Source organism: Pleurodeles waltl, chromosome 4_1 (genome assembly GCF_031143425.1).
Source record: "Pleurodeles waltl isolate 20211129_DDA chromosome 4_1, aPleWal1.hap1.20221129, whole genome shotgun sequence".
Lineage (NCBI taxonomy): Eukaryota > Metazoa > Chordata > Amphibia > Caudata > Salamandridae > Pleurodeles > Pleurodeles waltl.
The window spans coordinates 885,247,507-885,260,329 of record NC_090442.1 but is presented as its reverse complement, the minus strand read 5'-3'; the positions used below and the strand labels follow the sequence as shown (position 1 = coordinate 885,260,329).

The following is a 12,823-nucleotide window of genomic DNA, read 5'->3' as shown; positions in this document are numbered from 1 at the left end:
CGATTCAGTACAGACACACTGTAGCAGTTACATAGTACATACACGAGAGAAAACTGGAATGTTAGTTACAGCATTAAAGTCACCAGTGGAAACATGGCTATGGAGTGCCCAACTACAAGCATTCCTAAAGAGAAACATTCCAAGAACAAAAGACTCTCCAAAGGATGTAAAGAAGCTTTAAATATTGTCTACTGAATCCTGTGGGTAGGCAGGGGGCACCCTCAGATGACTGAAGGTGGCAGTGACATTCCTCTCAAAGAGATAATACACCAACCCTATCCATCAAGGTGCCAACACTTCCAAATACAACCTGACTTCAAAGGAAAGACTACTGTAAGCTCCTCATCATATACATCTGGGGCTACTGAAAGCTGCTTCAACATAACAGGCATTCTCAAAAACAATCTAGGAAGCAGATGATACATGTGACCCTAGCTGGTGAACAATCATCTGTAATGCAATAGGTCTTACATTTGCTTGAGTTAGACCTACTGGCATTGTAAATGCATAAATGGACTTTTCTTGTCACATAAATTGGTCAATCCTGCCACATAATGTGGTCTTCTCTGCCACATAATTCTAGTGGCCCTGCATATAACTAAAGCACTTCCATTTACCTTCTTCCTCTATCTGCAGCAAAAATTTAAATATTGCCATTATGTATTATATTTTTTTACATTACATTGGGGTTCCCCCCCGCCAACCTAGTGTAGGAACTCAGAGATGACCCAGACAGAAAGAGCAAGTCGTGTGGTGCGAATATTGTAGTATCTTGTCTGTAATGCTCAGAACAGCCCCTAGAGGGCACTACTATAAAAATAACATTTGTAAGAAACATGGTCATGTAACCATACAGTCAGCTTCTAATGGGCATAACGACATGAAAACAGAATGGCAGAAAATAATGCAGTGTAACCATATAGAGGGCATAGTGTCTTACACATTTTCAGGCCTAGTGCAATACTATTACAAACAAGGCCCTTAAAACACAAACTACTCCCAGCTGTAAAACAAAAGTTACAGCCATGAAAGAGCTTAAAAAAGACACTGAATGGTGAAGAAGGCTACTATTTTGGGGTCCCCCAACCTAGGATGGGGACCCAGAAATGACCTAGACAGAAAGAGCGTGTCGCGCTGAAGCGTTAGGTTGTGGTCCCATAGTTGTAGGACCACCACAGGTTAAGTTATGAGCAAAAATGTTTTGAAAAATAAATGGCCCACAAAGTATTAAGAGGAGAGTTTCCCGAGTGTAGTGAATATTGTAATATCGGCTCTTTGGCTGTGCTGGGAGAGCCGCTTTGAGGATTTTTGTGTTTATTTCTGTTTCTAATGCTCCAGTTTGTACGTTTTTCAACTAATAAACTTGTAAAGTGTCCTCATGTAAAGCGCTCCTCTAATCAATGTTGCACTATATGAATCTTCACCTAGTCATGTAAAGAGTTTCTCTGCTTGAGTTGGCGCTATATGAAACTTGAGCGCTCCTCCGCTTGAGTTTGCGCTATATGAAACTTTAAAATAAAAACAAATTCTTAAAGAAATTGAAAGAACCCCCTTCCAGCTTGCAGCCTTTCTGCACAGACACCAGAAATAAACAGCGGCATGCCCAAAACAAGGAAGAGGAAGAAACAACATATGGCCACGCAGCACGAAGCAGTGAGGCAAAAGAAAACACAGTGCGCCTCACTAAGATATCTGGTTGATCGTGCAATAATCCACGTAACAGGGTCAGTCTGCAAGGTGCAACAAGGCGAGACAAACAAAGTGTTTACCTATGAAATCAAGGGAATTATGAAAGACAGGCCCAGGAACGAATGAAAGGGCTGGGCGTGGTTAAAGCCCACAGAGTAGATTGCCAAAGGTCAAAGAAAGGCATTTGTGAGCTGCTATGCTCGACCTAAAATGAATATAAAAGGGCAAGAGAATGTAACTTTTGGCCCACAAAACTGCATTTTTTGCATATAGTATTTACTGCTATTTTGGAGTTACTAAAGTCAAGATGTGTGCTGCACAGAAATCAAACTAAGCCAAACTGCATACTTTCCAACCAGGTCAACAAAATGGTTTTAAAGGGAGATGGGAAAAAAATAAGTTCTGACCTGATACATTTAAGCCATAAGAATCCAAGAGCTTTTTGACGGTTTGGTATTCAACTACCAGTGCAAGATTTCAAACACCAATATTCACCATTTGTTAACACTTTTCAATGAACAACAGGTAAGCAAATATGGTGTACTTAATTTTTGATCTTTAGTGAACTAGGAATGAAGAGGGACCGTATCACTTTAGGATACTATTTTAGAAGAGGTATCTGACCTTCCAGCAGCCTGGATTTTCTTCATTTCCTGCTCTGATCTACTAGATTACAACACATTATGCAACAGCAGTTTGCTTTCAATTTTGCCAGTGGAAAACATTCTCAGTTATGGCCACCTAGTTGAGATGTCTTACCTCATTCAAACTGCTGTATTTTTAGCAAAAACACAATCCAATAGAGGGCAATAATAGTTTAGCAATGTAAAATCTGTGCTGGGAGTAGCATAACCACGTTTCTTGTCCAATTACATTGATACATGAACAATCATGAACTGTTTTGTAGCATTTGGACTACAAATTTAGGAACTTTCTTCTGCAACCATAAACTAAAAAAATGATTAAATAAAAGCACAACTATGAACAAAACAAACGTTGCACTGTAATGCAATAAAGAAAGTGTCATTAACGTTACTAAATTATGAATGAGATCTAGTACTAGTAATATGTACTGCTGACAAAGCATGTTTAAGACAGTCTTTTGTATTATATGGAGTTTTTCTTTTTCTGAGGGAGGATGAGGCTGGTGTGATGCAGACAGAATATAGCATGCTGGAGGCTACCAGGTGGCAGGCATGAGATATTTTCTCGGGGCATAGTGAAGCCATTCACCCACACATCAAACAAGAGAGGAAGTAAAAACATCTCTCCTGGTTGAAGTTAAACCTCCCTCTTTTCGGCCCCATCAGCACAGTTTTTTTTTTTTTGCAAATCGTAACTTCTTAGAGGTCTTTGCTACAGTGCATAATCAGTACAGAACAGGCATTGGAAATTGGTCGGCTTTTTTTAGTACAAAGTATTACCCCCTGAGCATCCTCAGAAAAGAACAAAAATGGAGAAATAGGCCAAAGAAACTGAACACATCTGGCAATGCCCACTTACTAATACAATAATTTTTCAAAAAATTGAGGAGCCAAATTTCAGGTATATGCAGTTTCCCTCCAAGTAAATACTCTATATTTCTTTGCTGTCCTCCTTGAAGTATGTACTAATACTCCGCTCCATGCACTTGCCCCAGGAGTAAAACTGAAGACACAGGCAAGTGGATTCATATAGCCTGTTCCTGGAAGTCTTAATACTTACTAGTCAGAAACCTTTAGTTATTTGAGTAGATGAATGGGACTGCAGCCCAAAAATTGCCCTTCTAGGCTATATTGGGCATTTGCTAGGTTTATTAAATAACCCAGTAAACTTAATTATCATATCCATGTTAGTGGAAAGATAAATCACCACTCAATGAACAAATTACTTACCTTCGGTAACTCCTAATCTGGTAGAGACTATCTAGCCGCAGATTGTTTACCTTAGAATATTTCCCTGGTGTCGGACTGGATCAGGAAACTTTGGGCGAGCAGTACTCCTACGCTCAAGGTTGAGGTCCCAGTGGTGCATAATAAAAGGCGTTAGTGGAAAACATGTGTTGGAGATCTTTCAGGAACCTACACATAATAGGGGATTTGAAAAGTGATGGATGATCTTGCAACTGTAGAATGCCGAAATGGCAGAAAGATACATTTTTAACATGTCCAAAGCAGAGCCCTGCTAGGCTATGGAAAGAATGAACAGAAGAACGTGAGAAAGGGGTGCAGACAGAGGATCATGTTTTCTGTACACCATGTCAGAAACTTGTTCCAACAGCAGTTGTATACCGTCTTGGTGGAGGGACTACTGGCTGCCAAATAACATTGCAGACATTGGGCGAAAGGTAGAAAGCTGTTAACCATTGCCACTCAATCTACACGCATGAAGGCAAAGCATTTTTTGGTTGTAGCGTAGAACACCGCCCTGCTGTTGCAACAGAAGATCCTCCCAAAGAGGCAGCCTGATCGGAGGACCAATGCTCATGCTCAGCAGCTCGGGATACCAGACTCTCGATGCCCAATCTGGAGCCATAAGAATGACTTGAACCCAGTAGTTCCTGACCTTGAGAATGCTGGGCAGTAGTAGTATTGGCAGAAAGGTTACACCATTTTTAAAGAGTGGGGACAGCCTTGGCTAGATCTTTTCAACACTGTTGAGAACGTTCAATGTCAGTAGTTTTGCACACTGGAGTTTCCAAGGATACTCTTGCTTGGAGAGTTTTTTCGTCTCAACTGGAACTCTCACCACTGTTGAAAGAGGCCTTGCACTACCTCTGGATGGAGGCAGTATTCATGGTTTGCTAGGCATCGATGGCTGAGTTTATCTGCTTTGCGTTCAGAGAGCCCACAAGTTGTTGAACTTTCCTGACATTTCTGCCATGCCCGGAGATGTAGTACATCTTGACACAGGGTCCACAACTACCCTCCTCCACCTTCCCTTGATTTACGGAAGAAAGGTTTTTTAACGCCAAACAGATTGGCCAAAGTTCTAATAGGCTGATGCGGTGCTTGGATTCTGACACAGTCCACAGTCCTCTGATATCCACTTCTCTCAAATGGTGGTCCATGCCCAGAAGTGACAGATTTCCCTAATGCTGCTCTCACAAGAAACTTCAGGTCCACTGCAGAGCCCACATATGTCAACAGGCATGTGTCACAAGCAGGATGCAGAGGCCATGAGTCCCAGCAGCCTCAGTCAGTCTCATTGAAATCCAGGGTAGAGGCTGAAACATCGATATCGTAGCCTGAACATCCAAGATTCGCCCCTTGGGAGGATAAGCCAGCAACTGCACTGTGTGTGAACAGCTTTGATGAAGAGGAGCATCTGAAAAGAAATCACGTTGATAGTGAACCCCAGCAAGTGCAGAAGGTGAACGGTAGTCTGGAGGTGGAAATTACTGCCTGGGGTGAGCTCACCTTTAACAGCCAATAGTCAAGATGGGGAGATTGATCTCCCTAGATGTAACCACTGTCATCACCTTGGCAAATACCTGAAGGGCTTTGGTAAGGCCGAAGGGGAGAATGGAAAACAAAGTGCTTTTGGACAATCGTGAACTGCATGAAACGTCTTGGCAGGCAGGACAGGGATGTGAAAATATGGGTCCCTCAAGTCCAACTCTATCATCCAGTCTCCTGGGTTCAGGGCAGACAGAACTTGAACAAGCGGGAGCATTTTGAATTTCTCCTTCTTGAGGAAGAGATTGAGAAGGCACAGATCTAGTATAGGATGGAAGCCTACATCCTATTTTGGAACCAGAAAATAGTGGGAATAGCAACCACACCCTACTTTTGATGTCAGAACCCTCTCTATGGCTCCCTTGGTCAATAGAGCCACCACTTCCTGACAGACTAAGGCAAGGTGGCCCACCGTCAGTCTGTTGTAAGTGGGTGGCATGAGTGTAGGGGTGACCACAAAGGGGAGGGAATGACCCATTTAGATGAGCTGCAAAACCCAATGGTCTGATGTTATGACCTCCAGTGGTGCAGGTGATGATGTATCCTGTCCCCCCACCGGGTGCCCATGATGGTTGGAGAGCAAACTAAAGGAGTTTGGGGGTGGGGGGAAAGAAGGTTGGACTGGCCTGACTTTTGGCTACCTATCCCTTGTGGTCTGTGGGAACTGCATCCTCAGAAAGGTTGGGCAACAGGCTGCCATGGTGGATAGGTGGGCAGAGATGCCGGTGAAAGTCCCTTCAGTGGCCATAAAAGGGTCGGAAGGCAGACCGGGGTTGGTGAGGGGACTTGGAAAGGCCCAAGAACCTGGTCGTAGACCTGCTGTTGTTAAAGAATTACAGCACTAACTCCGCCTTCTCTCTAAACAAGCGAGAGCCATCAAAGGGCATATCCTTGAGCAAGGCTTAGAAATCACCCAAGTCAGTGGTTCTCAACCAGGCTTAGCGCCTCAGATGATGAAATCACTCTGCCCAGCAAATGTGTCATATACAGCCCATATGAAATGGCAAACTTGGCTGCATTCCTTCTATTAGCAGTTGCTTGAGAGAGGATGGTTGGGGCCTTCTCCAAGACCAAAAGCAGCACTTGTTCAACCGAGTTCTAGCTAGTATGGGATCGGCCCAAGAGGCACACACTGCTCACCAACCACACTGGTACACCGGCAGACCAGAACATCCTCTTTGCACAGGTATCCAGATTCTTTGATTCCCTGTCCAGATGGGGGGGGGGGGGGGGGGGGGGGGGAAGTGAATGCGCTGGGGTTCATTTTGGAGGTGGAAGCCTAGACCACCAAGCTCTCCAGGGTGGGGTGTTGGGTGAGGAAACGGAGGCAGGGCTATGATGGCAGGCAGTAGTCCTGTGCACAGGAGCTCTATGGCAGGGCTTCGACCAGGCCCCAAGCAGGAGGTCTGTGATGGTTTGACAGAAAGAGAGAAGTGGTTTGCATAGGGTAACTCCCAGTTGAAGTACCTCCATCAAGACATTAGTCTTCACTGCCACTGAGGGCAATTAAAGGTCCAAAACCTCAGCTTCTCTCCTCATGACCATAGCGAACAAGGCACCCTCCTCCTTAGCCACAGTAGAGGGGGCGACCAAGTCAGTATCTGGTGAGGTGTCCAGTCCACTGGCATCTACTAGATCCTCATACCAGGTGCCCTCAGAGTCTTCTATGAGCTGGTAACTATAAGGGTCCTTAGAAACCCTTTCATTCATCACCCAATCCAAGCTTGTAATAAGAATAAGATACTGACATGGAGAGTTTGGTCCCAGTTACGGAGGACGACACCTGTCCGGCTCCATGCCAGAGTCCGGAATGATGGGGGAGGTGCAACCAATGGGCGTCTGCAGTGGACTGGCACCAAGGTAGGATGATTTCCCTCGACTAGCACCGCTCTGAATCAATCACTGGTTCCCTGGAACCCGACTGGTGCCAAGGGCAAGACTGCGGGGTGAAAATCAGTAGGAGACCCTCCTTGACCCATGTGGCCCAGGGGCACCCCTTAGGATTGAAAAATGGTCAGTCAAAAAGTGGCAGAGTAGCTCTTTCCAGATGTGCGCTGACAGGTGTGAAAAGAAAAGAACTGGCATCCGCACGCTGGGAAGGCACCTCTACTGGCACTGTGCACATCACGTCCGGTGCAGAGGACAACATGCTGAGCTGAATGGGATGGCATCTATGTGGCCACCATAAAAGTAATTTCTAGCGCAGATGATGCCACTTGGAGCCGAACGAGGCCACATACCGTTGTGCAAGGGTACTGCTGGTCAAAGTTTCCAGATCCAGTTTGACACCTGGGGAATATCCTAAGGTAAGAAATCTGTCAGTAGAAGTTAACCAGATAATGGAAATTTAACACCCACTTTCAAAGAAATGACAAGCAAGTTTGTAGTTCATATAGGCACAAATAGGTGCATATTTAAAATCTAAATGGGAAATGGAGTATGAATCTGAATCAGGGTATCATAAATACCATGTTAACAAACTAACAAAGAGCAAGTTAGCATTATACCATGAATAATTACTGACATTTTTTAAATTCCCTTTGCGGTTTGCGGAAAAAATTCAAAATGCTTACATTTCATTTTTTCTGTATTCATGAGGCATTAATAATACTCTAATGAAGAAAACTGATGAGTTAATAAAAATAAAATAAAACCTCAGTCAAATTTGTTTCACAGTCATACTGTGGCAGTAAAAACAAAAGTATATCATGTGATGCACTGTTTATTAAATACTGCCTGTGCACGGTGGAGCTCACATTACAACAAGGCCAGAGAGTATTGTCTTCAATAAGTCATACCTGTTTTATGGCTTGCTGAAGTTTTTCAAGGTTAATTTCTTTGGCTTCCTTGAGTAAAGTTTTTTCATCCATCTTTAACATGGATACTCTGTACTGACAAAGCTCGACCACCACAACATCAGGTTGTACCTCCTGGATTGTCTTAAAAAAATACAACATGAGATGTAACCACAAGTGGAAAACAAAGATTCAGATATCTGCAAATGTTCTGTAAACACTTTAAATGCATTAATGAAAAAACAGAAAAGCTCTAAGTGCAAGTCATTTTGGGCATCCCAAAAAAATGAAGCAGTTAGGAGTAAAGAAGAACAAGTTACTTATCTTCGGTAACAAATTATCTAGTAGAGACTCTATCTAACTGCAGATTCCTTACCTTAGAATTCCCTGGCATCAGCTTCGAATCTGGAATTTTTCTGCTGAGCAGTACCCTCGTGTGGCGTCAGGTGGCGTCGTTCGGATCCGCATGCGTTGTCCGGCTCTGCGTGGCGTCATCAGCATCGCTGGAGCCGTCTGTGACATCACGGTCTTCTGTATAGGCACCACCCTGACGCGTTTACATCAGTTCTTTTCCACAACTTCCCACACCAGAAGCGCAGAATCATGGAAGAACCAATTATTTACTTTTCTTTTGATTGTTTGAGTAAAAAGACGTATCCTAGAGAAAGGGAAGAAATAGGAAAAACAATGTATATATTTGCAGAGCGGGAAGGCTTGGGTGGGTGTAAGGAATCTGCAGCTAATAGAGTCTCTACCAGATAATTTGTTACTGAAGGTAAGTAATTTGTTCATCTAACAGAGACTTCTAGCTGCAGATTCCTTACCTTATAATAGATACCCAAGCTATAACTCCTGGTGGTGTGCTGCGAAAATATACTTCACACAAGGAAGTCCTGTAGGATCGAGCGAGCAAAATGTCCATCTCTCCTCACCTGGCTATCCAGGCATTAGTGTCTTGCAAACGTGTGCAATGAAGCCCACGTTGCCACCTGGCAAACATCAAGTACAGGCATGCCGCGAGCTAACACAGTGGTAGCAGCTTTCCCTCTGGTAGAGTGAGCTCTAAAGCCCTCAGGAGGCTGCTTCTTAGCCAAAGCATAACAAATTTTAATGCAGAGAATGACCCAGCGCGAAATGGTTCATTTCGGCCTGCCAGACCCTTCTATGCACCAACGTACCCCAAGAAGAGTTGGTCGTCCACATGGAACTTTTTTGTGCGGTCAAGGTAGAACGATAACGCTCTTATTGGGTCCAGCCGATGGAGATGCTTCTCTTCTTTAGAGGGATGCGGTGGAGCAAAAAAGGTGGGCAGGGTGATATTTTGACCCAGATGAAAAGGGGTCACCACCTTGGGAAGGATAGAGGCATGAGTTCTGAGGACTACCTTATCAGGATATATCATGATATACGGCGGTTTAGATGAAAAAAGCCTGCATCTCACTCACTCTCCTGGCAGATGTGATCGCCACTAAGAAGACTGTTTTGATAGTGAGCAGCCGGAGATGACAGTTATGTAAAGGCTCGAAAGGAGCACACAATGGAAAAGTGAGCACTAGATTAAGGTCCCACTGGGGCATAACAAAAGGCGTAGGTGGAAACACGTACAAGCCCTTTTAAGAATCTCTGTACAATGGGAGACTTAAACGAAGATAGTTGATTTGAAGAGTGAAGAGAAGCCAATAAGGCAGAAAGATAGCCCTTAAGAGTCCCTAAGGAGGAACCCTATGTGAGTGAGAGAATGAACAGAAGGATGTTAGACAGAGAAGAAGAAAGAGGATCAATAGACCTCTCTGTACAATATGATACAAAACGTTTCCAACGGCAGGCGTAAATCGACTTAGTAGAGGGACGCCTGCCTGCCAGAATGACATCACAGACCACGGGAGGGAGGTCATAAACCATCAACTGTCGTTGCTCAATCTCCACGCATGAAGCCGCAGAGTTGACAGGTTCAGGTGGAGAACCTTCCCCTGCTGCTGTGACAGAAGATCCTCCCAAAGACGCAACCTGATTAGAGGACTGACGCTCATTTTGAGAAGCTCTGGATAACAACTCTGTGCCCAATCCGGAGCCGCTAGGATTACTTGGGCCCGGTCGTTCTTGATTTTCTTGAGAACTCTGCAAAGAAGTGGTATCGGCGGAAAGGCATGCAGGTGACCTAAACTCCACTTGCGGTGAAAAGCATCACCTAGCGACAGTAGCCTTGGAAACTCCGAAACGCAATACTGCTGACATTGCACGTTCTCTGCGGAGGCGAACAGATCTAACCAAGGCTCTCCCCACTGCTGAAAGAGTCCTTGCGCCCCCTCCGGATGGAGTTACCATTTGTGATCCGCTAAGCATAGCGGAGTTTGGCTGCCCTGGCTTTCAGAGAACCTGACAGGTGTTGAACCACCAGGGTTATGCCCTGATGGTTCCAGCCATGTCCAGAGACGTAGAGCCTCTTGACAAGGGTCCACGACCCCACACTGCCCTGATTGTTGCAGTACCACACTGCGGTAGTGTTGTCCATGAACACCTGCACTACTTTCCCTTTCACAACAGGAAGAAATGCCTTTAATGCTAGTCGGATCACCTGAAGCTCCAACAAGTTGACATGGAGCCTGGATTCCACCAGAGACCCCTGATCTCCACCCCTCCCGAGGGCCGCCCCATCCCAGAAGTGACGCATCTGTCACTACTCTAAGTTCTGGGTGGGGAAGGGAGAGGAATCTGCGTTTTAACCCAATCGCAGTTCACTAACCACCACTGCAGACCCTTTGCTGTTCCCTTCGAGGTCTGAACCACATCGGTAAGATTTCCCTGATGCTGTGCCCATTGGAACTTCAGGTCCCACTGCAGAGCCCTCATATGCCATCTGGCATACTTGACCAATAGGATGCAGGAAGCCATGAGTCCCAACAGCCTCAGAGTCTGTCTCACCGAAATCCAGGATAGAGACCAAAACATCGGTATCATAACCTGATTATCATGGACTCGCTGCTCAGGAAGATAGGCCCGATACTACACTGTGTTCAGAAAAGCTCAGATGAAAGTGAGTTTCTGAGAGGAAGTCAGGTGTGACTTTGGCACATTTATAGTGAACTCCAGCGAAAGCAAGAGGTTCACCGTCGTCTGGAGGTGGGTGACGAGAGCCTGGGGCGTCTGAGCCTTTAACAGCCAATCGTCTAGGTAGGGGAAGACTGAAATCCCTAACCTGCGCAGATGAGCTGCCACCACTGCCATCACCTTCGTGAACACCCGAGGGGCACTGTTGAGACCGAAAGGGAGTACGGTAAACTGAAAATTCTCGTGGTCCACCTTGATCCGCAAGTAACGCCTGAGGGCGGGCAGGATGGTAAAGTGAAAATAGGCATCCAGCAAGTCCAACACTACCATCCAGTCTTCCTGGTCTAGGGCAGACAAGACCTGAGCAAGAGTGAGCACCCTGAATTTCTCCTTTTTTGAGGAAGAGATTGACGTCTCTTAAATCCAGGATAGGGCCAAGGCCCCTGTTCTTTTTTTGGAATCAGAAAGTAGTGGGAATAACAAACACTGCCTACTTCTGATATCGGGACCCTTTCTATAGCTCCTTTGGCCAAGAGAGCTATAATTTACTCTCGGAGCAAAACAATGATCCTCCATCAGCTGTTCTTTTGTCGGAGGGTTAGAGGGAAGGAAAGACTGGAAGGGAGGGAATAGCCCTTTCGTATGATTTGCAAGACCCATTTGTCCGATGTGATGGATTGCCAGTGAGGGAGATGAAACTGAATCCTCTCTTCAACTGGACGGACATGGTCTTGCAGAACCACAGTAGGAGAGCTTGGGTGCTGTGGAGGGGGGCTGTGTGGTGGCTGATCTCTGGCCAGACCCTCTGGGTCTGACGGTACCACGACCTCGTCCTTGCACGGGATGTTGTGAAGCCGGAGGACGGTGGCTAACTTGGGGCTGGCGTGGTACTGCGCCTCTTCCGAAGCCTCAAAAGGGACGGGAGACAGACTGCTGACCTGTTGGCGCAGAAAGGCCCAAGGATCTGGCAGTAGCTCTAGAATTGCTGAAGTGCAGAGTCTGCCTTCTCACCAAAAAGGCGAGAACCAACAAAAGGCATGTCCATCAAACTCGACTGGACATCCCCTGAAAAGGCAGTAGAATGTAGCCAGGCATGGCGAAGGGCCACTGTCGATGCAATCGCTCTACCTAGCGAGTCGATCGTGTCCAATCTACACCTAATAGTAAACTTGGCTGCATCTCTCCCATCCCTGACAGCCTGGGAGAGTGTCCCGTACGCCCTCTGGGACCTGAGGCAGCACCTGTGCCACCATATCCCATAAAGTATAGGAAAAATGGCCCAATAGGCAAGAGGTGTTTACTGACCTCAATGCCAGGCTGGAGGAAGAAAACAACTTCTTTCCAAGTGGATTCCCTATCCGGAGTGGCGGAAGGGAAGGCACCACAGGAAGTGAAGGCTTTGACCACCAATCCCCCCAGGGTGGGGTGTTGGGTGAGGAAACTAGGGTCATTTGGGGCAGGTTTATGGCGGCAGCCGACTGTCCTATTCACAGAAGCCCCTGTGCTGGGTTTGGACCATGTTACAAGAAGGACATCCGTTAGTGCTTCATTGAAGGGCAACATCGGGTCCGATGTAATCACCCCCAGCTGAAGCACCTCCGTCAGGAGATTCGTCCTGACTGGCACCATAGGCAAGTCTAGGTCCAAGACCTCAGCTGCCCTATGCACCACCATGGCTTAAGAAGCCCCTTCCTCCGTAGCCATATTGGGAGGAGAGAGCATGTCAGTATCTGGAGAAGTATCCAGTCCACTGGCTTCCCCTAGATCCTCATACCAGTCCTGTTCATACTCCTGTTCACACTCTAAAGGGTCCTCAACCCCCTACCACTCCTCTCCTGTGCCTGGCTGTTGAGA

At 46.0% G+C, this 12,823-nt stretch overlaps 1 protein-coding gene across 2 annotated transcripts in view; it reads right to left on the bottom strand.

Annotated features, from left to right (window-relative positions):
• Nucleotides 1-12,823, bottom strand: part of TRABD (TraB domain containing) — a 251,994-nt gene that overhangs the window by 128,132 nt on the left and 111,039 nt on the right. For both annotated transcript variants that reach the window (XM_069229632.1, XM_069229634.1), the window contains exon 5: nt 7,925-8,065. In XM_069229632.1, the coding sequence (XP_069085733.1) occupies nt 7,925-8,065 (141 nt within the window). The remainder of the gene's footprint in view (nt 1-7,924; nt 8,066-12,823) is intronic.